General features: G+C 44.4%; 1 protein-coding gene across 1 annotated transcript; it reads right to left on the bottom strand.

The window, feature by feature from the left end:
- Nucleotides 1-539: 539 nt before the first annotated feature.
- ELAC1 (elaC ribonuclease Z 1) lies at nt 540-25,206 on the bottom strand. The gene is made up of 4 exons (XM_082243247.1): nt 25,149-25,206; nt 16,538-16,741; nt 4,839-5,300; nt 540-1,429 (listed from the first exon to the last, which is right to left on the bottom strand). The coding sequence occupies exons 2-4, from the start codon at nt 16,692-16,694 to the stop codon at nt 960-962; spliced, it is 1,089 nt and encodes a 362-aa protein (XP_082099373.1). The 5' UTR covers nt 16,695-16,741; nt 25,149-25,206; the 3' UTR covers nt 540-959.
- Between the last annotated feature and the right edge of the window lie 1,148 nt (nt 25,207-26,354).

Here is a 26,354-nt window from a genome sequence, read left to right as displayed (position 1 = left end):
TGCACAGAGTCCTGACCTCAACCCGATAGAACACCTTTAGGATGAATTTGAGTGGAGCCCGCAGCCAGGCCTTCTGCGAGCCAGTGCTTGACCTCACAAATGTGCTTCTGGAAGAATGGTCAAACATTCCCATAGACACTCCTAAACCTTGTGGACAGCCTTCCCAGAAGAGTTGAATCTGTTATAGCTGCAAAGGGTGGCCCTACAGACTAAGACTAGGATGCCATTAAAGTTCATGTGCGTGAAAAGGCAACCGTCCCAATACTTTTGACAATATATATTTTAATGTTAAAAAAGCCCATATATAAAATAATAGGAAACAAAAATTTTATAAGAAATCTCAAACAGGCGCAAACAAAAAATGATGTGATATTACTTGGAAACATACATTAAACCTCATGTCTTAAAACGACATAAAGCCAGTGTATAAAACATTTTAATGTTTAAAAGCATGAATATCTACATTCTAACATGACGTGAATGTAGCTAGAGCAGCAAATGTCCCTTTAAACCACACTAAGCTAGCAGTGAGGCCTTAATTTTACTCCCATCTGAAATTGAATATTCATGATGCAGAATCTTGATGGTATTTCCCAAGCAACAAGTCCTTTTCAAAGCAGATGGTCATCAAGCAGATGCAGATCCCGAAAGCCTTTCGTATTCTGGGCTGCAAAGTAACAATTATTTAGAGAGAAACCTTTTAAAAGGCTTGCTACACAGATGCTCAACAAGGTCCCATGTGTCCTCAGCTTAGTGTAGGATGAGGTATTCAGATCTGACTTGATACTGTTGGAGTGGCTCACTACATCCTATGGGGTTAGCGCCTGTCAGTGTACACATGAGAGGTCCGAACACCAGAGTCAAGGGTCTAACTGACTTGTTCTTGCTGGTGTATACCAAAAAACGCCCTTCCAAAAGGGTACAAAGATCTTAGTCATCTTTAAAGTGAGACCACTACCCTAATCTGTCTTTTTCATTGGAATTGTGATAGTCATAAAGTCCTCTGCTAATATAACTTCCTGTCCCATAAAAACGCTTTCTGCTTGGGTCTTCAGTATGGTTACATCGTCATCCCCTTCCATAATCAGGCCTGGGGGCTTAAACCTCTGACTGAAGTGATTCAGAACAAGCTTCTTTGCATGAGAACAATTTGCAAACTCAGCAGCCATTTTTGGTGTGCTGTGACCATTTTCCTTGGCTTTGACCATCTGATCATCATCTAGTGTAGCTTCATGAATGAGAAGGTCAGCATCCTGGCAAAGCTTAGCAGCCCCCACTGAAGTGACACCTGAGCAGTCTCCAAGTATGCAAACTTTTCTTCCTGGAATGGGGTCCCCAAGGACATCAGATGGATGGATAATTTGTCCATTCTCTAGTGTAACCGAAGAGCCCAGTTTCAGCTTGCCATAAATAGGACCAGGTTGAATACCTGCAAATAAGAACATGGTATTACCATAAGGCTTCTCATTCACAAACTGCCAACTTATATTTTTGTGAGCCACAGCCACCTATACCACCAAAAGCATATCCCGATAAAGAAAACAATCAGCGAAAAAAAAAAAACTATTTTTCGTGCCTTTATGGCAATCCCCCCAACTGTCTGTGCTGCTAGTCCTTGCTCTTATCTATGCCAATGGTTCTCAACCACTGGGCTGTAACCTTCCCTTTCCTGGCTCCTTAGCCATCTGCATATCTCATAACCTCCCACAGTGCCTCCAAGCTTCCATAGTGCTCCATAATCTCCCATAGTGGCCTACAGTGCCCCCACGCCCCCTGACAGCCTCCACTGTGCCCCCCAACCTCCCACAGTGTAGCCCAACCTGCGTCAAAACGTCCAGCCCCCCTTATTGCCTCCAACAGTGTCTCACAGTACTCCTCAACCTCACATAGTACTTCCTAATGCCCTCCAGGGCCACCAAGTCAACTGCACAGTCCCCTAACCCACTACACAACCCTCGCCCCCCTCACCTGCCACCCAGCCTTAGCCAGAGCATTCCAGAATTTCAGTACATGCTTTACATTCCCATACGTTCATGATGTAAGTATAAACTTTATTCTTTACAGTTGGGTCATGTAAGGTTTTGGAGGAATTTACCAGGACCTGGTCTCAAAAAGGTTGACAACCACTGATCTATGCTATAGAGTTGCTTCTTCATGAATAGTGAGATGGTTTTGAAGGTGCACTTATTTTGTTTAGAGCACAAACCTGACACGTCCCACCACTGTGCTAGAAATGTAACTTTAGAGCTGAAGCGTCAAAATCGTAGGTGAGCTCCCCACCTCTTATCCCTTTACCATGGCCAGAATAGACACGTCCCATTGTCAGTAAAAAAGAAAAGTTGCGGTAAGTGCATACAATATTGTAATGTAATTCAATGAATCATATAATAAAAAAATTAGTCTATATTCTTTAATATAAACACCAGTGAAGGAAAAAGATATCCTCAAATGTAAACCTTTCCCCAATTTTGTGATTAATATCACCCAGAGTGAAATTCCATCCACCATTAGGCCTCCCTAGGAAGATGTCATCTGTGACAAAACGCGTCGGACCACGACGTGCTGACGTCACCACGTGCAAGTGTCCCGGAAGGACGGGCGTATGGTTTGAAGTGCCGGCATTTATTCGATTTTAAAGTACGTTTTCTCCTTACCTGATGTGAGTGCAATTTTTTACCCTTTTAATAAAAGTAAAGAGGTCTTATTCTATGGCGGCTTTAATATCTTTTTATGGGGAGTGATATTCGTGCAATACAAGGGAACGGACGTGCTGACACTGATCTCAGGATTACCCCTGTGTCTCCTCAATTCATTGAGGCCCTGGTGGGGGTTACACCGCAGGCACTGTTTTTTTTTTTGTTCCGGTAAGAGGCTAACTTTACTTGGTGGATGAAAATACACTCTGGGTGATATTAATCACAAAATTGTGGAAAGGATCACATTTGAGGATATCTTTTTTTCTTTACTGGTGTTTATATTAAAGAATATGGACACATTTTTTATTATACAATTCATTGAATTACATTACAATATTGTATGCACTTAGCGCAACTTTTCTTTTTTACTGTTTATCTTGTGTTGTCACGCATATTGTTGCTGCTTGTTTTTGTAAACGCAGTTATTTTTTCCATTTAACACTTCCCATTGTCAACTTGTTTTGAAGGGGGCTTGTTGAAATAATGTTTTGCATTGGAATCTTTAAATTCAATTGTGACTTATTAACTCTTTCTGGGCTAAAAACATTTTGGTGCTGTCTTCTCTAAAAACTCAACATTTTGAGAGTGATATTTTTAGCAACGCTTCAAGGATAAATTCATCTTTTGTGACATGTTACACCCATATTCTGAGAGTAACATGTAACATATGCACCAGCCCCTGAACCAACACCCCCCCCCCCCCCCGATCCTCTGGATCTTCTACCCCTGCTTGCTGTCGCAATTTTTAAAAAACGCAGGAGACCCTTCTATGATAGATTTCTGCGTGCCTTTCTGTGTGCCATGGTGCCCCAGTGGTGACAAGTGTGGTGAAAGCTGAGTGTTCCAAAAAGCATGGTTTCTTGTCAGGTTTTATTGCTGTCTGTGGCCCAGTTAGGGAGAGTGACCCTATTTGTCCTGGTGGTAGAAGGTGAAAGAAATTCAAAAATTTTGAGCGGTCATCAGAACAGGAATAGAGGAGAAATCTTTCAGTGGGGACACTAATTCTGCTGAACTACCATAGATTTCCCTTATTATGAAAGTATTTCCTCACACTTCCTTTTGTGGCTATGGGACAGGAAGTGAAGGGAAATCTCCCAAATGGAACACATGCCAAAAAACCCTCCTTTGGGCCATGCAAAATGAGAAAAAAATATATAAAATGTTGTCCCTGTAGCACACCACATAAAGAGCCGCTGGTGAATTTGGTCCTATATCCCCTATACAACTTGAGGACTCCTCACTTCTGGCTGCAATGTACAAAACAAGGAATGTCCAACAGGATCTCTATGCCGATGGTAACCTGTACTCCCTCAAGAAATAAAAGCTACACACAGTCACTACTCTTTAGCACTGGGGTCATTTACTCACATAGCCCCGGGGTCAACGGTTGCATTCAGCCAATATCAACCAGGCTCTTCCTAGTGACAGAGATGTAGCCTCACACCACCATAGAACAGCTGGATTCTTTCCCACCACCTTCCTCCTGGCTCTCTCCAGTGAGCTTCTCCATACCAAATTGATCCCTGGACTTGAACTTGTGAAAAGGTGCCTAGCTGGGACCTCTGTGTCTTCCTAAAAGCTTTTTCTAAGGTCCTGCACCGGGGGCAGAGCCCATGCACGAGGGTCTCCTCCAGCAGGGATGGACCTGGGAACACTGGACTGCTGCTCAGGCCTCAGACTATTTATAGGGTCTCTCAACAACTACTGGGCACACCTCCCCAGGGATTGGCTTGAGTCCTATAAATATTCATACTGCATGCCCTGTTTTTCCTCCCACTATAGTTCTAGAATCCTCTTTACGACAGAGGGAATCAACAGAGCAGCAGCCTGTGAAACAACGATCGGCCCTGATTAATCAACCCTTGCTCCTCTGATTACAGTGGAGCTAACTAAATTGACTTAGCAGCCTACTCTACACTAGGAGGCTGCCACATCTCAGTTCTACTTTAACATCCACCATATGCCACTGAGAGTGGGCTTTGTAGTGACTGATGTCTTATCTCTATACAGGATCACCAGCCCAACATATCTTAGTCCTGGCCCCAGGGGGCATATGCCCCTTAGCCCAGCCCTCCCCTGGTCATGATGGTTGTACACAATGGAGTAAACTTTAGGAAACAATGTCACAAAGTAGACATTTACCGAATTCTTTTAGCTTGTTCACATTGAGTTTGCCTGGCCGCTCCTTCTCGGCAATCACAAAACCAAATGAAGGAATGCGATGATAAAGCTTGAACGCTCCAACAACAAACTGATCATTTTCAAAGAGCTTGTAAGTCCCATCACTTGGATCTGCATGAAGAGTCTGCTCTTCCAAGGACGGACCATTCTTTTCTGCATATCCTGAGAAGTCTTTAAACTCTTCTGCTGGACACTGGTCTTCTGAAGGGACCAATTCATGAACGGAATACGGGAACACTAGCTGTGAGTGAGAGATTTCCAAACTCATGTGGATAAATTTCCTTAATCCCACTGGACCATAGATGTCTACATGCTGCTTAGATGGATTAGAGCCAGCCTGGAGGCTAACCGTACACAGGAAGCCAGGAAGTCCAAACAGATGGTCTCCATGAAGATGAGTGATAAAAATCTTGGTAATTCTGCCTGCGGGAGTGGAAAACAAAACAAAAATCTTAGCAAAACCAAAGTAACGCTGAACAATAACTTCATAGCTTTGCCAAGTTGACTTTAAGCTGAACTTTAGCCTTCTCTTCAGTCTTGCATAATTGTACAGGCCTCCTCTCCTGTACTGAAATTGTGTACTCTTAATTTAAAGTGATACAAAAAAAACATGCACTGTTTAAGTTACATTGTCCCTTCTATTTCTGTATAGAAATGATGGCGCTGTAATTATAAAAAAAAAAAATTTAAGTACCTTTTCTTAATTGATATACAGCTGTCACATGACCCAGCTCTCCCCCAGCCTGTCTGCAGGGAAACATAAGCAGGAGGAGCTTCTAGTCCTCTGCTGCTGGTCACATGTTCAAAATAAAAAATACAGCCTTTGGAATACAGAGTAAAATAAATAATTGAATATCAATAAACTGTTTAAAATCGTCTTACAAATATACAATTAGGTCCATATAGATTTGGACACAGGCACAATTTTAGATTTATTCTGGTATTTACCAAAACATTATCAAACTATAGTTACATAATAGATATGGGCTGAAAGTGCACACTCTCGGGTTTAATTTGGGAGGAAGAGATTAGGAGTTACAGCTCTTAAGAATAGCCACGCCCCCTTTTTAAGGGATCAAAAGTAATTAGATAATTGAATCAAAAGCTGTTTCATGGCCAGGTGTGGGTTACACCTTTGTTATTTTTTCATTAATTAAGCAGGTAAAAGGTTTGGAGTGGATTCTAAAGCTGGATACACACTATACAACTTTTGTTGGTAGATTTCCTTTAGATTTACCTTCAACTATGTTATGCAAGGGCCTGCCTGATTACATACAAATTGAAAATGTTTAAGTCTGACCTCATAGTATATGGTTTTGGTAAGTCTAAATGAAAAAAATCTAAAGACAATTGTATAGTGCAGGGCTTCCCAAACTTTTTTGGGCCAAGACCCACTTCTGAATACAGTTATTTTTCGTGACTCACTTTCTGGTAATTGAATATTGTAAAGCGCTACATAATTTGTTGGCGCTATATAAATGCAAATAATACATATTTTAAAGGGAGGGGAATGTTAAATTAAAAATAGAAGCTGCCATGAACTCCTGACACCGCTGGACCACCTGGTCCTTCTATGACACCGAGGCTGCCGTCTCTGCCCACTATAGCGGAGAGAATCCTGCCACCAGTCTAGCCACCACCGCTCCTGCCAGCAGGACCGAGGAGCTGGCTCTGCACCCCAAGAAAATATCCTACAACCTACATAACAGCCCACATACGTACTCACAGATGCAAGTATCCTCCTCGTGGGAAATGCAGACAGCCTCTGTAAACTGTGTGGGCGGGGTCCTGAATCCATCGCGATTTAACTGCTCTGTCTCTCTGTAATTTGCGCGGGCTCGCACAGCACAATTTAAGCGGGGCTCGCTCTCAGTGATTTCTGGCTCAGCGCGACCCACTCAAACGCAGCTCGCGACCCACCAGTGGGTCCCGACCCACAGTTTGGGAACTCCTGGTATAGTGTGTATCCAGCTTTAGTGTGGTGTGGAAACGACTGCTGTGAACCTACATTATGCGTTCAAAGGAGCTGTCCATGTAAATGAAACAGACCATTGTAAGGCTTCAAATCCAAAACAAATCCATCAGAGATAGCCGCAACATTAGGAGTGGCCAAACCAACAGTTTGGTACATTCTGAGGAAAGAAGAATGCACTGGTGAGCTCAGCAACATAAAAAGGCCTGGACATCCACGGAAGACAACAGTGGTGGATGATCGCAGGATCCTCTCTATGGTAAAGAAAAACCCATTCACAGCATCCAGACAAGTGAAGGACACTCTCCAGGAGGTGGGCGTATCATTGTCAAAGTCTACAATCAAGAAAGCAAATACAAAGGGTTCACCACAAGATGCAAACCATCCATAAGCCTGAAGAATAGAAAAGCCAGTTTAGACTTTGCCAAAAAAACATCTAAAAAAGCCAGACCAGTTCTGGAAAAGCATTCTTTGAACGGATGAAACTAAGATTAATCTGTACCTGAATGACGGGAAGAAAAAAAAAAGTGTGGAGAAGGCTTGGAACAGCTCATGATCCAAAACACAAAACGTCATCTGTAAAACATGGTGGAGGCAGTGTGATGGTATGGGCATGCATGGCTTCCAGTGGCACTGGGTCATTGGTGTTTATTGATGATGTGACACAAGACAGAAGCAGCTGGATGAATTCTGCAGTGTTTAGAGATATACTGTCAGCCCAGATTCAGCCAAATGCAGCAAAGTTGATTGGACGGTGCTTCACAGTACAGATGGACAATGATCCAAAACACACTGCAAAGGCAACTCAGGAGCTTTTGAAAGAAAATAAGTTGAATATTCTCCAATGACCAAGTCAATCACCTGATCTCAACCCAATTGAGCATGCATTTCACTTGCTAAAGGCAAAACAAAAGGCAGAAAGACCCACAAACAAAGAAAAACTGAAGACAGCTGCAGTCAGAGCCTGGCATGGCATGAGAAAGGAGGAAAGCCAGTCTTTGGTAATATCCATTGGTTCCAGACTTCAGACAGACATTGCCAGTAAAGGACACAAAAAAAAATATTAAAAATAAACATTTTATTTATGATTATATTCATTTGTCTAATCATCTGAGCCCCTGAAAATAGGAGGACTGTATATAAAAATGGTTGCAGTTCCTAAAAATGTATGTTCAACCCTTGAACTAAAGCCGAAAGTCTGCACTTCCAATTCATTTGTATTTTTTCGTTTTAATTTTATTCTGGTGGCATGCAGAGCCAAAAGTATGAAAAGTGTGCCTGTGTCCAAATATATATATATTTGTGTCAAATCTTTAATATTTTTTGCCAATAACATGGTGTGGGCGGGTTTCTACCAGTCACAGGCTGTGTCACACCCCTTAAGCCTGTGACTTAGAATAAGACAAAGGTGAAACCTCCATCAATCTACATGTAACATCCCACCCCCATTGTGTTTGGCTGGTTAGTGGACATGGAGGAGGAGGGAGGGAGTGGGGCTGTCATTTACCACTGTGTATACACCCACATGTGTGACTCTATAGTCACATCGACTGCTTAGATGTGATCGGGAGGAAATACTCAGCATAGAATCTTACTAAAAACTAAGCATGTGCAGAGCTGCCAACACTGCTCTCCAAAATCCACATCTACATTGGGGACATGGACAGAAGGTGGAGATAGAGAGCAGCAGAATTTAGAATACAGAAAACTAATCTAATAGTGAGTATGAACAGCTTGTAATACACCATTTATTGAGGTTTTATATTGTGTACTTAATGACACTTTACCTCACAATGTGACCTTCTCATAGTGTACATTAGAGGCTGCAACACATCAGAGAGAGCCTGCCTTATTTCCTATCTGGAGGACGTCCAGCATCATCTAGCTCCTTCCTTCCCAGCCATTACTGTTCTTGACTCACCAGTTCATTCACTAGATTTCCTTTTCGTTTTTTTTTTCAATTGTGGGGTCTCAGCATCAAATATGTGCATTGCCTAGGGCAGTCTGCATGCAAATCTAGTCTGCTTAAAGTGGGAGTAAACTCCCATGCATGAATTTTACCTATAAAAAAAAAAAAGGAAGAAAGGCGCTGCTCAGTCTCAGTGTAGCAGATGTAACTTTATTCCATAACACACACATAGACTTACATGGAGACTGGTGTATATCCTCGTAGCTCAGGGGTCCCTTCCTGGTCCACGGTGTTCCCGTCCTCAAGCTGGCCAGCAGCCGGGAGATGACGCTGCAGGGAGGACCAATCGGAAGGACTGAATCAGACCAAGGCAGCGGTGGAACGCATGCCTCACTGATGGACCACAAGAGCGTGATAGCGTAGAGGGGGGGGAGGGGGTAACGCATTTCGGAGAATGCGCAAAAGTGCTCCTTCCTCAGATCGATCGGTGGCGTTAACGCCCCTCCACGCCATCACGCTTGTGCGGTCCATCAGTGAGGCATGATCAGATCTGATCTGCCTCGGTCTGATTCAGTCCTTCCGATTGGACCTCCCTGCAGCGTCATCTCCCGGCTGCTGGCCAGCTTGAGGACGGGAACACCATGGACCAGGAAGGGACCCCTGAGCTACGAGGATTTACACCAGTCTCCATGTAAGTCTATGTGTGTGTTATGGAATAAAGTTACATCTGCTACACTGAGCGGCGCCTTTCTTCCTTTTTTTGCCTGTCAGTAGGGACCTTGCTTCGGCCTTTAAGAGCTGCCCTCGGTGTCAGCACTACACATCTGTGCACCCTTGAAGTCCATTTATCAGCCTGGTTGCCCCTCTCCCACCAGGACTGCCTAATTGGAGACCCATCTTCCAGCGGAAGGGCCCAACAAACTTTCTCTTTCTTACTCTTTGAATTTTACCTATAGGTTAACTTATAATAAGGCTTACCTATAGATACTGTAAATATCTCCTAAACGTGCACCGTTTAGGAGATATTTACTGTATATGCAGCAGGTAACATCACCAGCGCATGCGCTCTGAAGGAAGGACCACCCGGATAGTTCCTTTAGAGTCCTGTTCTGTAAACGGCGGATCCTGCGCACATGCGTGGGAGTGACGTCATCGCGGCTCCACCCACTCACACAGCCTGAGTCTGCAAACCCGGAAGGAAGACCAGGTGAAGAGGGAAGCGCCTTCAGCAGTGACAGTGCACCACTGGAGGGCTTCGTTTTAAGGTAAGTTTCACATAATGTGCTAGTATGTGATGCATACTAGCACATGACATTGCCTTTCAGGTTTAGAAAAAAAAAAAAGCCAGCGGTTTTCTACCACTTTATGCGCACCCACACCTCTAGACTGACATTCACCTATCAAGGCATTTGTATGACCTGTTTCCTCCATCTCTGAGATCTGTGGAGGAGTACTGAGGCAGGGTGCTGTGATATTTTAGGGAAAGCACCCTACCTGCCTTTCCTGAGGAGGAAAGAGCTAGAGGATGCTGGACTTTCTGCAGCCAGGCGTTGGTTCACACTAGGAATCACACAAGAATGCGCTATGGGTTCAGTGTGGTGCGATTTTAGCCCATTCTTTTTGAATTTTCAAATTATTCTGCACCGCACCAAAAGAAGTGCATGCACTACTTTTGGAAACACTCTGCACCTGGATCACATGGTACTTCTATACCATGCAATCAGGTGCAGGCAAATTAACTGCCTTTGGGGTGTCATTACCCTAAAATCAGTTTGCAACTACAGTGCGTTTTGAACACAGAAATGCAGGTCTCCTTCAAAGCATTCTGGTGTGAACGGGGCCTTTGACTTGAGAAGCTCAAATGCAAATATCTACACTGCTTGCAGTGGAAAATACAAATACAGGGCTGCATTATGACATGTGCTGCTTTCAAATGAAGTGGTCAAACACAAATCACAGCAAAAGGCTGTCTTTGGCCTTTAAATGAATTGGCCAGTCCAATGGCATAACTAGAACCTTCAGAGCCCTGATGCAAGAAACCACAAAGTGCCCCCCTGACCACAGCCGGGCTCTTCTCTCCGAGCTAAGTGGTAGTATGCAAGGACTCAGTCACAAGTGTGACCTTTGTGACCCTGGAAGTTCTGCCACTGGTCTCAGTAGTTTTTTATTTTTATTTTTTCATTATTATTTTTTTAGCTTTTAAGTGCCGGTTCACACTAGGGCGACCTGTGAGGCGACCTGGTCGCCTCACAGGTCGCCTCCCATAGGGAAGCTGCGGACCCGTTCTAATAGGAGCAACACAAGTCGCTCCGACCTAGAAAAAGGGTCCGGAGCTTCTTTGGGGCGACCGCCATAGACTTCAATGTTATGAAGTCCGTGGCGGCCGCTCCGAAGGTCGCGGCGCGCTGCTCGCACTGCGACCTCGGAGGTCGCCACCCAAAGTAGCGTCGCTGCAATGTGAACCGGCGCTTAATTCTTTATTTTACAATATTTGTTTATTATTTATTAACATTTTTTTAGGAGCCCTGTTGGGGGGGGGGGGGGGGCTTTGTTGAGATATTGGGGGTAGATGTATGAGACAAAAGAGATTGAGGACACAGCCCTCAATCTCCATCTTTGCAGCCTCAGCAGCACAGAATGAATGAACAATAAATGCTCTGTACAGAGTTTCTAGTTCATTCACAAACTGAGGCATAGCAAGTACAGTTTACTATGCTTTAGTTATGAATGGACAGGGTCAGAGATTGGTACAGATCACTGACTCTACTCATTCAGAAAAGGAAGGGGCCGGTAAATAGCACACGTACCATCCCCTTTCCTGCTGTTCATCCTGACACATCCTCCGCAGCAGCCGGCAGGAGAGGGGAGGGGGAGGCTGTCAGAGCTGCAGAGGACATAGGGGGGGGGGCCAGGAGAGAGCACACAAGGCCCAAGAAAGAGAGAAGGGGGAGACCAGGAAAAAGCACAGGGGGGCTGGGGGGCAGCATAAAGAAGCTGGATAAGAGAAGCAGCGGGGGCAGCTGCATATAGAGGAACCGATCTCTCCATTTCTCTCCTGCAGTTGCTGAATGCCTGCGGGAGGGAGGAGAAGAAGCGGGCATTCAGCGTCTGCAGGAAGAAAATGGAGAGATCTGTTCTTTATATGTAGCTGCCCCCGCTGCTTCTCCTATCCAGGTGTACAGGGAGGCTGCACGGGCCCACTGGAGCATGGGGCTGGGTCGCAATTGCGACCCCTGTAGGTACGCCCCAGCTCAAATCTCACTGAAATGAGACACATGTTAATCACACAGGAATGCGCAGCGTGTTTCTGTAAGATTCCTATTGTGACCCCAGTGTGCAGATTCTCCCCCTTGTCTCTGGGGTGGCGTTCAGCTTTATTTCTAGAATCGAATTTACTGATTTGCTTTGCAATTATTTTTTTCTAAGTGCAGAAGTATCGGCTTGGTGTACAATGGTACTGTCAGAGCTGTGTGTGGGTGCTGAGGAGAAGTCACAGCCTCCCATACACGCCGCACCTGCCACTTTCTGCAGTGATGGTGACAGCTGTGGTATACGCAGATCGTAAAACTTAATAAGCAAGCAGGCAACACATGGTGGAGAGCATTAGCTCTGCGGGTTTTGCATTTCATTAGATTGGTTTAAGGTTGCTATTAAAATAGATGTCAAATAAATAATTATTTCTCAACTAGGGGGATGGGGGCTGCATTGCTTCTGTACATCAGAGGACTCCTGTTCTCCTGTTCCACAAACCAAAATAATACTGAAAGTTTAACCACTTAAGCCCCTGGAAGATTTTACCCCCATTCCGACCAGGGGGTATTTTGCGATTCGGCACTGCGTGACTTTAACGGACAATTGCGCGGTCGTGCGATGCTGTACCTAAACGAATTTGGCGTCCTTTTTTTCCCACAAACAGAGCTTTCTTTTGGTGGTATTTGATCACCTGTGCGATTTTTTGATCACGCGCTATAAACAAAAAAAGAGCGTCAATTTTGCAAAAATAGCAATATTTTTCACATTTTTTTATATGAAATTCCCCCCAAAAAAAATGTAAAAATCAAAATTTTTTAACATTTTTGGCCAATTTGTTTTATGCTACCTATGTTTGGTAAAAAAAAAAAAAAATCGCAAAAAGCGTATTTTGATTGGTTTGCGCAAAAGTTATCGCGTTTACTAACAAAGGGAAAGATTTTTGTCATTTTTCTTGTTTTTTTTTTTTTAACGCGTAATGGCGGCGATCTGCGATTTTTTTGTGGTACTGCGACATTGCGGCGGACAGATCGGACCCTTGACTGACACTTTTGGGGTTACCAGTGACATTTTTACAGTAATCAGTGCTATATACATGCACTGTTACTGTAAAAATACACTGGTAGTGAAGGGGTTAACTTTATTTGGGAGGGAGGGGCTGTGTGTATCCCTAGGGGCGTGCTTTCTACTGTGATTGGCTGTGGCTTGAGCTGTAAGGACACTGATCAACGGATCTACATAGTAGATCCGTGTGATCAGTGTCTTTACAGCGAGGAGAATGACAGGTGGCTTGTTTACACAAGCTGCCTAACATTCTCCCTCTCCCCCGCCGATCGCCGAGTGACCGGCGGACATCGGGTCCGCTGGTCACACGCGCGGGGGGGGTCCGTGACCACGCGGGGGCGCGCGCTCGCTCCCTAGACCCTCACAAGCTAGTGACGTAGCCCTACGTTAGTTTGCCTGTGAGGGGCTGACCGCTGACGTAGATAGTCGTGCGGCGGTCGGCAAGTGGTTAAATGCCATCATTCACAATAATAATCACTAAACATAAAAAAACTAAATCATTGTCACAAACATGGCCTTTACCTTACACTTAACACATTCTCTGTCAGAGACATTTTAGCTTTCTTTGCATACTTAAAAAATCATTGTAGGCCTGAGGATTAGGGGCCCATGGGTGTATATTAACCAGCGATTTAAGAAAAAAAAACCTCGTTATTGAAGAAAATATACTCACCTTTCTTCCTCTTCCTCCCTCTGCGGCCCGCGCCGTCACTTCCTGCTTGCATTGATTCCTGGGAGCTGAACGTCATCGCTACCAGGAATCAATGCACTGCACCGGCCCCGCTCGTCGCTTCCGGTGCAGGCGCATCATTCCCTGCTAAACAGCTTCTGGGCATGCCCAGAAGCTGTGCAGGGATGACGCTCCTGCCCCGGAAGTGACGAGCGGGGTCGGTGCAGTGCATTGTGGGACCGAGGAGGACACGAAAGAGGACGCAGAAGAGGACGCGCTGGCTTCAGCTGCCCACACCTGAGATGGCAGCGCTGGACAAGACATTTTCAGGGTAAGTATTTCTTCTAAAAGGTAAGTGCAACCCGGGACAGATCAGAGGCTATCCATTGTGGAATGTACTAGCCCTGACTGTCCCGGGGGTATTTTTATTGAAAAATACTGTCAGAGGGCGGAACTCCGCTTTAAGCACTTCAATACAGGGCACTTTTCCCGCCCAGACCAATTTATAGCTTTTAGCGCTGTTGCATTTTGAATGACAATTGCGTGGTCATGCAACACTGTACCTTAACCAAATTTATGTCATTTTTTTTCCCACAAATAGAGATTTCTTTTGGTGATATTTGATCACCACAAGGTTTTTTTCTTTTTTGCTAAACAAAAAAAAATGAAAAGTTTGAAAAAAAAAAAAAATGTTTTGTTTAAGTTATTAAATTTTGTAAATAAATACATTTTGAGGCACTAATATGCAGCACTGATGGGCACTAATATGTGGCACTGATATGCAGCATTGATGGGCACGGATAGGCAGCATTGATGGGCGGCACTGATAGGCAGCACTGATGGGCACTGGTGGATGGCACTTATGAGGAGGGCACTGACAGGCTCCATGAGCACTGATTGGCATCCCTGGTGGCCATACATTTTAATTTAATAAAATTTGTTTTAATAAAATGCTATCTAAAGATAGTTTTCTATTTAGGATACAATAATAATTTAGTTTATTCAGCATGAAATGGATCTTAGTTATGTAGCATGAGGCTGTATATTCTGAAATATTTACATTTTTAGTAAACTCATTCAATGAATCCAAGCTCTGCAAGCTGAGATAACATGCACTGCGCATTGATGCATTCACACAATTTCAAAGTAACCATGAAATAAAACAAAGTTCAGGAATATTCCTTTATCCAATAGTTTTGCAAATCTATGTACACTACAAACTGTATGATTAAATCGGTTCTGATATCGCCGTTTTACTAACCTGACAGCTTATTATTCAAAATAGGAAACCTTCATTTTGTTTGCAAATATTAAAAGCTTCTCACTACTAGCAATAATGAGTCCTTACATTTAAAGACCGCCTGTGGTTTCAGATCCATCATGGCAGCGCCTGTTAGCGGGCATCCACTCACCTGCTGCAGCCACATCCCTCACCTTGTTGTATCACCGCCGCATCACCAGCCGTCCCAATAAAGTGAATGGGACTGTCGGTGAGTCAACAGAGTAGTTAGTCAGAGGAGGAGCCGCTTCGGGACAGAGATGACAGTTCCTCTTTCAAAACTATGTTTTAAATTGGGTTGATTTAAATCCAGCCTTTTTACTAATGATTTAAATCAAATCCACCCTGGTTTCAATGCACATTTTCATGGGTTTGATGACGTTTTGACGTTTATATGCAGTTGACGTGCGTTTTTTCACCCGTTTGTCCTGTGAGGTCTCTTCCTTCTTTCTTTGCTGCAATGTGTTTGCACCCGCTTGAATTTGTTTGCATGTCTTTCTGCGCGTTTGCGTTGCAGAAAAATGCAGAATGCTGTATTTTTTTTTTCACTGCACTATAATTGGGTGAACTATCCCCATAGGATAACCTGGATTTTGAACTGTCTATGCAGTCAAAAATGCATCCAACTGCATTTGGTGTGAATGGGCCCTTAGTTAAACCCATTATATACTGTTTTATATATTTTCTGGGAACGATTCACAGCAGATGCAGTCCAATACGATTTTATTCTGCATCAGAAACACATGGACAGTGTTTAACATGGATTCCAATTACTCTGGTTCACACCAGTGCAGTGCGTTCCAGAGCAGTCAACAAAAGTAGAACATGTTTCATTTTTTCTGTGTTGAATTCAGACCTGGACTCTGAAACAGGGTCCTTCAGCAGGTCTCCCATTTTTCAACTGTCCTCTTCAGGTCCTTAACACAGCAAATTCTGGGGCCCAAATGGAAGTCACTTGTCTCAGTGATACTTCTCTTAGGAGCAACAGCCCCAGGAGTACTGGAAGCCTCCCTAACGAGGAAAGAATAATTGCCTTATGCCTTCTGTCTATTTAGCACCTCCCCAGTCACCTTCTGGACACCTCCTTCCAGGGATTGGCCAGGACATTATAAATATTTGGCCAATCATTTGAATCTCCCTACCTATGCTCTGCAAGCTACTTCCAGAGGCAGGGGGAAGCAATCAAACTCTCAGCTCGGGAACGCTGATCAGACCAAACCAATCAACAACCACTCTACTCACTACAGTGGAGCCAAAAAATGAAATTTTCCTTTTGGCCGAACTAGGAAGGCGCTACACATATTATCTCCTTTGTCTTAAGTCTTCCCAGTTCAACGATGTTGACCACTTTCTCTGAGCCTAGACGATCATGGACTTCCCCCCAGGAGGAGCCTCATCATGCTGGCCTGGGATCATTACTGGTGCGTTATTCAATGCAGAACAAAGGACTCCACAGAAAAATTTAAAATCTGTTTTTAAACTTTATAAATCAGCTTTGTCACCTAAATCTACTCACCTGCTTTAAGGAGGCTTTTCATGAACTGAGTCTGCGTACCTTCTCCACAGTCAAACAGCCAACATTCTCCTTCTGTCCGGAACACGACAGCCGAGGCCCCTCTGCAAGGAGATGGATAGGCAGATCCAGTCCCTAGGAAGGTGATATCCATAGACATGTCAACTAAAATGAATGCTCACGTTTGAGGGATCCCTAGCAAAGAACCTGTGGGGAAAAAAAAGGTTTAAGTGATATCAACGGTTCTGTTTTTTAACCACTTTACCACCGGAGGATTTTGCTGTCTTCCGTCCAGGCCACTTTTTGATCACCTGTGCGATTTTTACTTTTTGCGCTATAAACAAAAAAAAGAGCGTTTATTTTGAAAAAATAACAATATTTTTAACATTTTTTTATATGAAATTCCCCCCAAAAAAGATGTAAAAAACAATTTTTTTTAAAAATTTTGGCCAATTTGTTTTCTGCTACCTATGTTTGGTAAAAAAAAAATCGCAATAAGCGTATTTTGATTGGTTTGCGCAAAAGTTATTGCGTTTACTAATTAAGGGAAAGATTTCTGTCATTTTTGGTGTTTTTTTTTTTAACGCGTAATGGCGGCGATCTGCGATTTTTTTTGCGGGACTGCGACATTGCGGCGGACAGATCGGACCCTTCACTGACATTTTTGACACTTTTGGGGGTACCAGTGACATTACTGCAGTAATCAGTGCTATATATATGCACTGTTACTGTAAAAATGACACTGGCAGGGAAGGGGTTAATTTTATTGGAGAGGGAGGGGTTAATGTATGCCTGGTGCTTACTGACGTGTAGGGGGGGAGGTGACTGAGTGAGTCATGGACAGATCGGATGTCCAGCTATGCTGAACAGTCCGATCTGTCACTCCCTGTCACTATGGAGATCCGCCCGCTGTGTTTACACACAGCAGGCGGATCTCCAGACTCGATCCCCGACGATCGGGTAAGAGCAGCGGCGATCGCCGCTGCTCCTCCCCTGGCCCGACTCCCGCTGTGAATGAAAACAGCGGGAGCTAGCCTCCGGCGGCGCGCAAGCGCCGCCCAGAAGGGGGAGTGTCTGACGACGTAGTACTACGTCGTCAGACGATAACGAGCCACTCTGCCGCAGTATTATTACTGTGAGCGGTATTAAAGTGGTTAATTAACCACTTGAAAATCTGCCTTTTTCTGGTGCTTTTTGTTTACAAGTTGAATCAGTATTTTTTGCTAAAAAATGACTTATAACCCCCAAACATTATACATTTTTTTTTTTTTTTTTAGCAGAGACCCTAGGTAATAAAATGGTGATCGTTGCAATAGTTTTTTGCAAACACAATTTTTAAAGGTAAAAACTCATTTTAACCCCCCTGGAGGTCTGATTATGTCAGGATTTCTGTGCTAAAAGCAGTACATTGTTTTGCATGGAAATCTGTGGTTTTATATTTTAAAACTCACCTTCCCCTGCGATCCCCCGCTATCCTCCCACTGTGTGCTCGGCCGATGCCAGCACCTGTCTTCCGGTTCCCTTCCCTGCGAGCGTTGCGACGCAGGGGGGTGGAACTGGCGGTATATTAATAAATGTAAATACACTAAATGACACAATACAAAGCTGTGATCATAACGGATTACACTGTATCATGCCATTTATAAAAGACAAAATGCAGCGCTTATAACTTAAAGAATTGCATATAATATAAAAATGTATATATGTGTAAGTCCACTCCAAGATGGCATATAGGGTTGTATAATCCACCAGCAACACCCTTAATATGTGGCAATCCGTCTATTCAGTGACAAGGACAGTGAAGACCTCCACCACACACAGAGTAGCCGATTGGCCTCTTACCAGATGAATATGACCATCGCTCTCACAATGGTCAGACAGCGCTTGATGTTACAAAGCTGGACAATCGACCCAGGAAGCCTCCAATAGGTATTCCCAAGAAATCCAGATATCGAATCCCAGATCAGGAACAATCAAGCACCGTCACTCCCAAAAGGTTAAAAAAACGGGGGGGGGGGGGGGAGACCATGGTGAAGTACGTTTCAACAAGTGTGTATTTATTGAAGATAAAATGCACTCACCAAATACATCATCATAAAACAGCCTTAAAAAGCAAAAACCGATGTGTAGCAGTAAGATCCCTCCAGCTTGTGACGTCGACCCACGCTGAAACTCTGCCATTTCACCACAGGATTTCACCTGGTGACTTTTCCAGTGCCCTGCCTGTGCTTTTCCAGTGATATGTGCCTGAAAAATAGAGAACAACCACAGCGTCCAAAAAGCGTTCTTTTTGCACAAAAGCGCGTTTTAGATGAACTGGAAAACAGCGTCAGCGAAACAGAGTTACTTGAAGAACTGAGCGATAGCGATTCGTGGGAAAATTCGCAGTTGTATTCCAGTTCATCTAAAAGCGCTTTTGCGCAAAAAAAAAAAAGAACGCTTTTTGGACGCTATGGTTGTTCTCTATTTTGCAGGCACAAAGCACTGGAAAAGCACAGGCAGGGCATGGGAAAAGTCACCAGGTGAAATCCTGTGGTGAAATGGCATGATACAGTGTAATCCGTTAGGATCACAGCTTTGTATCATCTCATTTGGTGTATTAACATTTTTGAATTTGCCGCCGGTTCCACCCCTTTGCATCGCAACGCTCGCAGGGAAGGGAACCGGAAGACAGGTGCCAGCATCTGCAGAACACACAGTGAGAGGACGGCAGGGAGGACAGCGGGAGGATGGTGGGGAGGACAGTGGGGGGTCGCAGGGAAAGTTGAGTAACGTTCTGGGGTAATCCCAAGTGTGGCTCGGAGGTACCGCTTTTAGTACTGAAAATTAACCCCGAGCCACACTCGGGAATACTGCTAAGGAGGTTAATAAATTGAAAAAACACTATACCCCAATTGTTTTGTAAAATGTGGATAAATAGATACCTAACATGTCACGCTTTTAAATTGTGCACATTCGTGGAATTGCAACAAACTACAGTACTTAAAGCAGAGTTCCACCCGAAATTTATACTTACCTCCATCTTCTCGCTCCCGGTCACCTGAAAAACAAATGGATAATCGCAATTTTTTTTTTTTTCACTTACCTTTTAGAGAAAATATACTCACCTTACTTCCTTCTTCCTCCCCTCGGCGGCCACGGCGATTCGTCACTTCCTGGCTTTTGCAATGATTCCTGGGAGCTGAACGTCATCGCTCCCAGGAATCATTGCGCCTGCACCGGCCCCGACGTCAGTTCCGGGGCGCGCGCGTCATTCCCTTCTAAACAGCTTCTGGGCATGCCCAGAAGCTGTGGAGGGATGACGCGCGCGACCCGGAAGTGACGTCGGGGCCGGTGCAGTGCATCGTGGGACCGAAGAAGGAGGAAGAGGACCGAAGAGGACGCGGAAGAGGATCGCGCTGGCTTCAAGCTGCCCACACCTGAGATGGCAGCGCTGGAGAAGACAATTTCAAGGCAAGTATTTCTCCTGAAAGGTAAGTGCAACCCGGGACAGATCAGAGGCTAGCCATTGTGGAATGTACTAGCCCTGACTGTCCCGGGGGTATTTTTATAAAAAAATGTATAACGAGGGTGGAACTCCGCTTTAAAAATCTCTATAGACGAGGCTTCAAAACTTTTTTACAGGTTACCAGAGGTACAGAGGAAGTCTAGTACTAGAATTATTGCTCTCACACTAATGTAGCAAAACCTCAAATGTGTGGTGTGAATACTGTTTACATATGCGTGCGTGACTAAAGCCCCGTACACACGCACAGATTGTTGGCCAACCGATCGGCCATCTTTTGTCCAGTGTTGTTTGTTGGTTGAAATGTGCTCTAGACTTGCACTGGACTTTTGTTGGCCAACAAAAACCAACTTCAGAAGTGATGTCATGTTCTGGTTGACTTTCCCTGTGTTTTTTCTTCTCTGAGCATGCCCAGTCTTGCTCATCTGATTTTTGTCTGACGAAATCTGTACTGATTGAGGAACAATCGGCCGTTCTTTGTTGGTCCACAAAAATTTTATAGCCTGCACACCAGATTTTTTTCGGCCGAAAATTCGCAGTTGGTTGTCGGAAGCATCATACTAATGCCCCGTACACACGTGCAGATTATCTGAAGACTTTTGTCTGCAGACTTACCAAAAGCATATAATATGAGGTCAAACCTAAACACTTTCAATTTGTATGCAATCCGGCAGGCCCTTGCACTACATAGAAAAGGTAAATCTGAAGACAAAAGTCTTCAGATAATCTGCACGTGTGTACGGGGCATAACAAGCCTACAATCGGCAGATCGGACGTTGGCCGACAATTTACGGCCAACAATCTGTGCGTGTGTACGGGGCTTTAGACTCGATTCACACTAGCGCAACTTGTCAGGCGACTTGTCAGCATGACAAGTCGCGCTCCCTCGCGGTCCATTGACCACTACAGGACCCGTTCTAATAGGAGCGACACAAGTCGCTCCGACTTAGAAAAAGGGTCCTGTACTACTTCGGGGCGACCTCGGAGCGACTTGCATAGACTTCCATTATGTGAAGTCCATGCAAATCGCTCCGAAGTCGTGGTGCATGGTAATGCTCAAGTCGCCCCCGAAGTAGTAGAGTTGTGCCGCCCCAGTGTGAACCGAGCCTTACGCATGCGTTTGTTTCTGTGCACGAGCACAGAGAAATGAGGGCACTTAAAAAAAAAATGTTTTTCTTATTTATTTTTACACTGTTTCTTTCATTTAATTTTTTTTGATCACTTTTATTCCTATTACAAGGAATGTAAACATCTCCTGTAATATAAATAAGGATGACCGGTCCTCTTTATGGAGAGATCTGGAATCAAAAGATCCCACATCTCTTAACCTTTAGGCTACGTTCAAATGTGAGCATAGCGGATCACGGGCAGAATCACCGCAAGTACGCACAGTGACAAGTTTTACTTGACTGCAATGCACATTCAGAATTAAGGCCCCCGTTCACATCGGGGCAATTTGACCTGTCAAATCGCAGCCTATTGCCGGCAACAGCACCGTCCGAATCGGTGCGAAGCAGCACCGATTTCCAAAAGCAGTTCCTGCACTGCTTTTGGCGATTTTGGGGGCGATTTTAATAGACATCTGTGCATAAACCCGCTCAGATGTCTTTCAAATCGCCCCCCGAACTCGCAAAAAAATGCAGGTTTGAAATCATGTGAGATCAGCTTAACTCGCACCATTTCAAACCCGCCTCTAATCTGAACGTACCCTAATGGGCCATACACACTATAAGATTTTCTGAAGACTTTTCCTTTAGATTTACCAAAACCATATAATATGAGGTCACACCTAAACACTTTCAATTTGTATGCAATCCGGCAGGCCCTTGCACTACATAGAAAAGGTAAATCTGAAGGAAAAAGTCTTCAGAAAATCTGCGCTTTTCCACTGCATGGAACCGTACCGGTTCGGCACGCTTTTGTGCTTTTCCACTGCGGTACCGCATGGTATAGGGTCGGAACGGTTCGGTTCGGTACGGTATAGGTTTGCTTTTCCACTGCATGGAACCGAACGGTACGGTACGGCTCTGAAAAAACAGTACCTACTCGATTGTGGTTCCAACAGGTACCAAACTGGTACCATATCCCACAATCCTTTGCATGCAGTCACTACTAGCCACTGATTGGTCAGAGAATCACACCCACCCCATTGTTATCCCACCCACTTAACTTTAGTACTACTTTAGTGGAAAAGCAAACCTATACCGTACCGAACCGTTCCGACACTATACCATGCGGTACCAGCAGTGGAAAAGCAAACCGGGCCAAGCAGGGCCGAGTAGAGCTGAGCCGGTACTTGCAGTGGAAAAGTGCCATAATAGTGTGTATGGCCCTCATGGCTGGGTTCACACTGGTGCGATGCGGGAACCACAGCGGTTCCTGAATCCCATCTGACTCACAGGCAGTTCACACTGCTCTCTGCAAACCGCTGCGGGCGTCAATATGAGGTTAATGACACCCCCAAATTGGATTGCCGAATGCAGTGCAAACTGTGGAATCGGATTGCATGGGTCTGAACACCAATGCAATCCGATTCCAGCGCGGACCAAAAAAAGGGTCCTGCACCATTTTGGCGGGAATGAGATGCAATTTCAGCAATGCAAACTGTATGGCTGAAATTGCATCGCATAGACATCGCATGTCGAATTGCACAGGAATGTGGTGCGAATCACATGCGATGTCATAAGTGTGAACCCAGCCTAATTCTGAATGGCACCACAATGAACTGTTAGGCCTGGTTCACACTTATGCGATGCGGGAACCCTGTCAATCCACATTGCAGTCAACTCTCAGGCAGTTCACACTGCCGTATGCGAATCGCTGGGGGTGTCAATACAAAGTTAACGACGCCCCCAGATCAGTTTGCATATCACAGTGATATATGAATCGAATCGCATAGGTGTAAACATCCATGCGATCCGATTCTGGTGCGGACCCAAAAAAGGGTCCTGTGCGAGTTGTGTCTGAATGCGACGCAAATTCAGCCGTACAATCTGTATAGCTGAATTTGCATCGCACAGACATCGCATGTGATTTGCAGAGTAGTGCGTTCCAAATCACATGCAATTTCTGTCATCACATATGTGAACCGGCTCTAATGCAATTTCAGATGAGTCCCACGACAACGGAAGTCACATTGTTTTCAAGGGTGTCCGTTCACATCAGAGCGATTCAGCACGGAGCAATTTTGGAAAAGGTTTCTGTACTACTTTGGTGAGATTTACAGTGCGTTTTGGCCCCAAAGAATATACAAAGCACTTGAAAGTAGGATCCATGTAGCACTACATAATCGCACTGAAAGTTGAATCGCAGCAGTATGAACCTCGCCAAACAGTACTGGCCTATGCACCCACCATGCAGCACACCGGGCTTTCTGTTAATAAAAGTCATGTGCATCAAGGTGCCAATCCATGCAAAATGAATGGGCTGCCTTAACCACTTGCCAACCGCAGGATTACTGCTGCAGGATGGCTCGGCTGCGTGAACCGACGTATGGGTACGTCAGTTCGCAGGAGCGCTCCTGGGGATGCGCGCCCGCCCCCATTAGGAAGCGGGGCAGCCGATCCATGGAACCATCGGCTGCGATTGCCATCGAGCACCTGCGATCGAGAGAGGACGGCGGTCTGCTGTTGTAAACACAGCTGACCGTTCTTCTCTGAAATTATCATAGCGCTCCTGTGATTCTTCTATATAGGAATACAGGTCTCTATGATCATTTCACAAGTCCCTCCCCCATACAGTTAGTAAACACCACCTAGGCTTACATTTAGCCCTTTGATCGCCCCTAGGTTAACCCCTTCCCTGCCAGTGTCATTATTACAGTAACAGTGCATATTTTTAGCACTGATCACTGTAGTAATGTCACTGGTCCCCCCAAAAGTGTCAAAATGTCAGTCAGGGGTCTGATCTGTCCGCCGCAATGTCGCAGTCCCGCTAAAAATCGCAGATCGCCGCCATTACTAATAAAATAAATAAATAAATAAAAATGACATAAATCTTTCTTGTAGTTTGTAGACGCAATAACTTTTGCGCAAACCAATCAAAACATGCTTATTGCGATTTTTTTTTAAAGAGGTTGTAAACCCCTTTTGTTTACATTTACCTATAGGTAAGCCTACATTAAGGCTTACCTATAGGTGCTATAAATATCTCCTAAACATGTACCGATATTTACAGTGCATGCAGCCGATGACATCATCGGCACATGCGCTCTGAAGGAACGGCCACCCGTGCCGTTCCTTCAGATCCCAGTGCCGTGAATGGCGGCTCCCGCACGCATGCGCAGGAGTGATGTAATCGCGCCCCCGGCCAATCAGATGGCCCGGAGGACAAGATCCAGGAAGTAGGACAGCCGGACATGTCGGCCGTCCTGTCAGCACTGAGGGAGCTTCGTTTTTAGGTAAGTACTTCATAATGAGCGAGTATGCGATGCATACTAGCTCATTATGCCTTTGTCTTTACAGGTTTTTTTTTTTTCAACATTTTTTATTTTTTGAACATTTTTTAAACGGGTTTACTTCCTCTTTTAATAAAAATATGTAGCAAAATACAAAGTGGCCTAAAAGGATGAAATTTTTTTTTTTTTTTTGTTTTATAGCAGAAAGTGAAAAGTATTGTTTTTTTTTTTTTTTTTTTAAATGTCACTCTTTTTTTGTTTATAGCTCAATAAATAATAATCGCAGAGGTGATCAAATACCACCAAAAGAAAGCTCTACTTGTGGAAATAAAAGGACATCAATTTTATTTGGGTACAGCGTCGCACGAGCGCGCAACTGTCCGTTAAAGTAACGCTGTGCCGATTCGCAAAAAATGGCCTGGTCGTTAAGGGGGGAAAATGCTTCCAGTCCAGAAGAGGTTAATGCAAAGCACATTAACACGCATGCAGGAATGCACCCCGAAGATGTGCAGGGGCCCTCCTTATAAACAAAGCAGTTTTGTATTTACAGCCATCAATGAACTGACATGACCTGTGATCCTATATACTGATATTGTACTATGAAACCCATCAGGGACAATCATTATCTGTAATCTACAGGCAGCTACTTATCCTCTATTCTCATCCCCACACATCACACAGCCCCATACTTACTGTACACAACCATTACTGACCTGCTTCCTGGACACTGCACCAACCACGTGTCTCTTCCGGGAGCAGGAAGTGCGCCATATTGCTACACCCACACTACACGGGTCGGCCATCTTTCTACACCCAGAAGCTTATTTTTGCAATGAGACTGTAAAAGAGTGCTGCCTAATGACAGGAACACATCATGTAACATCATATACACTGCTAGACATTATACTATTAAGGTGTCTGTTATGAAATAGAAGGACCTGAGCATGTTTGGGCTTATTTCTTGGTAGAACTACAAGTTCCAGCAGGTGGAACATCTCAGGTTTATATCCCTCATTTTTCCCTCTGTTGGATCTAGGGTTGCCACCTCATCCCTTTAAACCAGGACACACATTAAGGCCTCTTTCCGCTAGTGCGACTTGCGCGTCGACACATGTCAAGTCGCATGACAAGTTAACCACTTAAGCCCCGGAAGATTTTACCCCCTTCCTGACCAGGGGGTATTTTGCGATTCGGCACTGCGTGATTTTAACGGACGATTGCGCGGTCGTGCGATGCTGTATCTAAACGAATTTGACGCCCTTTTTTTTCCCACAAACAGAGCTTTCTTTTGGCGGTATTTGATCACCTGTGCGATTTTTTGATCATGCGCTATAAACAAAAAAAAGAGCGTAAATTTTGCAAAAATAGCAATATTTTTCACATTTTTTTATATGAAATTCCCCCCCAAAAAAATGTAAAAATCAAAATTTTTTAACATTTTCGGCCAATTTGTTTTATGCTACCTATGTTTGGTAAAAAAAATCGCAAAAAGCGTATTTTGATTGGTTTGCGCAAAAGTTATCGCGTTTACTAACTAAGGGAAAGATTTCTGTCATTTTTGTTGTTTTTTTTTTTTTAACGAGTAATGGCGGCGATCTGCGATTTTTTTGCGATACTGCGACATTGCGGCGGACAGATCGGACCCTTGACTGACATTTTTGACACTTTTGGGGTTACCAGTGACATTACTACAGTAATCAGTGCTATATATATGCACTGTTACTGTAAAAATACACTGGCAGTGAAGGGGTTAACTTTTTTTGAAAGGGAGGGGCTATGTGTGTCCCTAGGGGCGTGCTTTCTACTGTGATTGGCTGTGGCTTCAGATGTATGAAGAGTGATCAACGGTTCTACATAGTAGAACCGTATGATCATCCTTCATACACAGGGGAGAATGACAGGCAACTTGTTTACACAAG

The sequence above is a fragment of the Pelophylax lessonae genome (genome assembly GCF_965119305.1).
Source record: "Pelophylax lessonae genome assembly, chromosome: 1".
Classification (NCBI taxonomy): domain Eukaryota; kingdom Metazoa; phylum Chordata; class Amphibia; order Anura; family Ranidae; genus Pelophylax; species Pelophylax lessonae.
Note: the sequence above shows the minus strand (reverse complement) of the source record. Positions and strands in the feature narration are given on the sequence as shown.

Coding starts and splice junctions, on each gene's coding strand:
- ELAC1 (XM_082243247.1), bottom strand. CDS start 16,694: ATGTCTATGGATATCACCTTCCTAGGGACTGGATCTGCCTATCCATCT. Junction 5,301..16,537: donor GAAAAGCCTCCTTAAAGCAG/GTGAGTAGATTT, acceptor CCACTCCCGCAG/GCAGAATTACCAAGATTTTT. Junction 1,430..4,838: donor GAACAAGCTAAAAGAATTCG/GTAAATGTCTAC, acceptor TCTTATTTGCAG/GTATTCAACCTGGTCCTATT.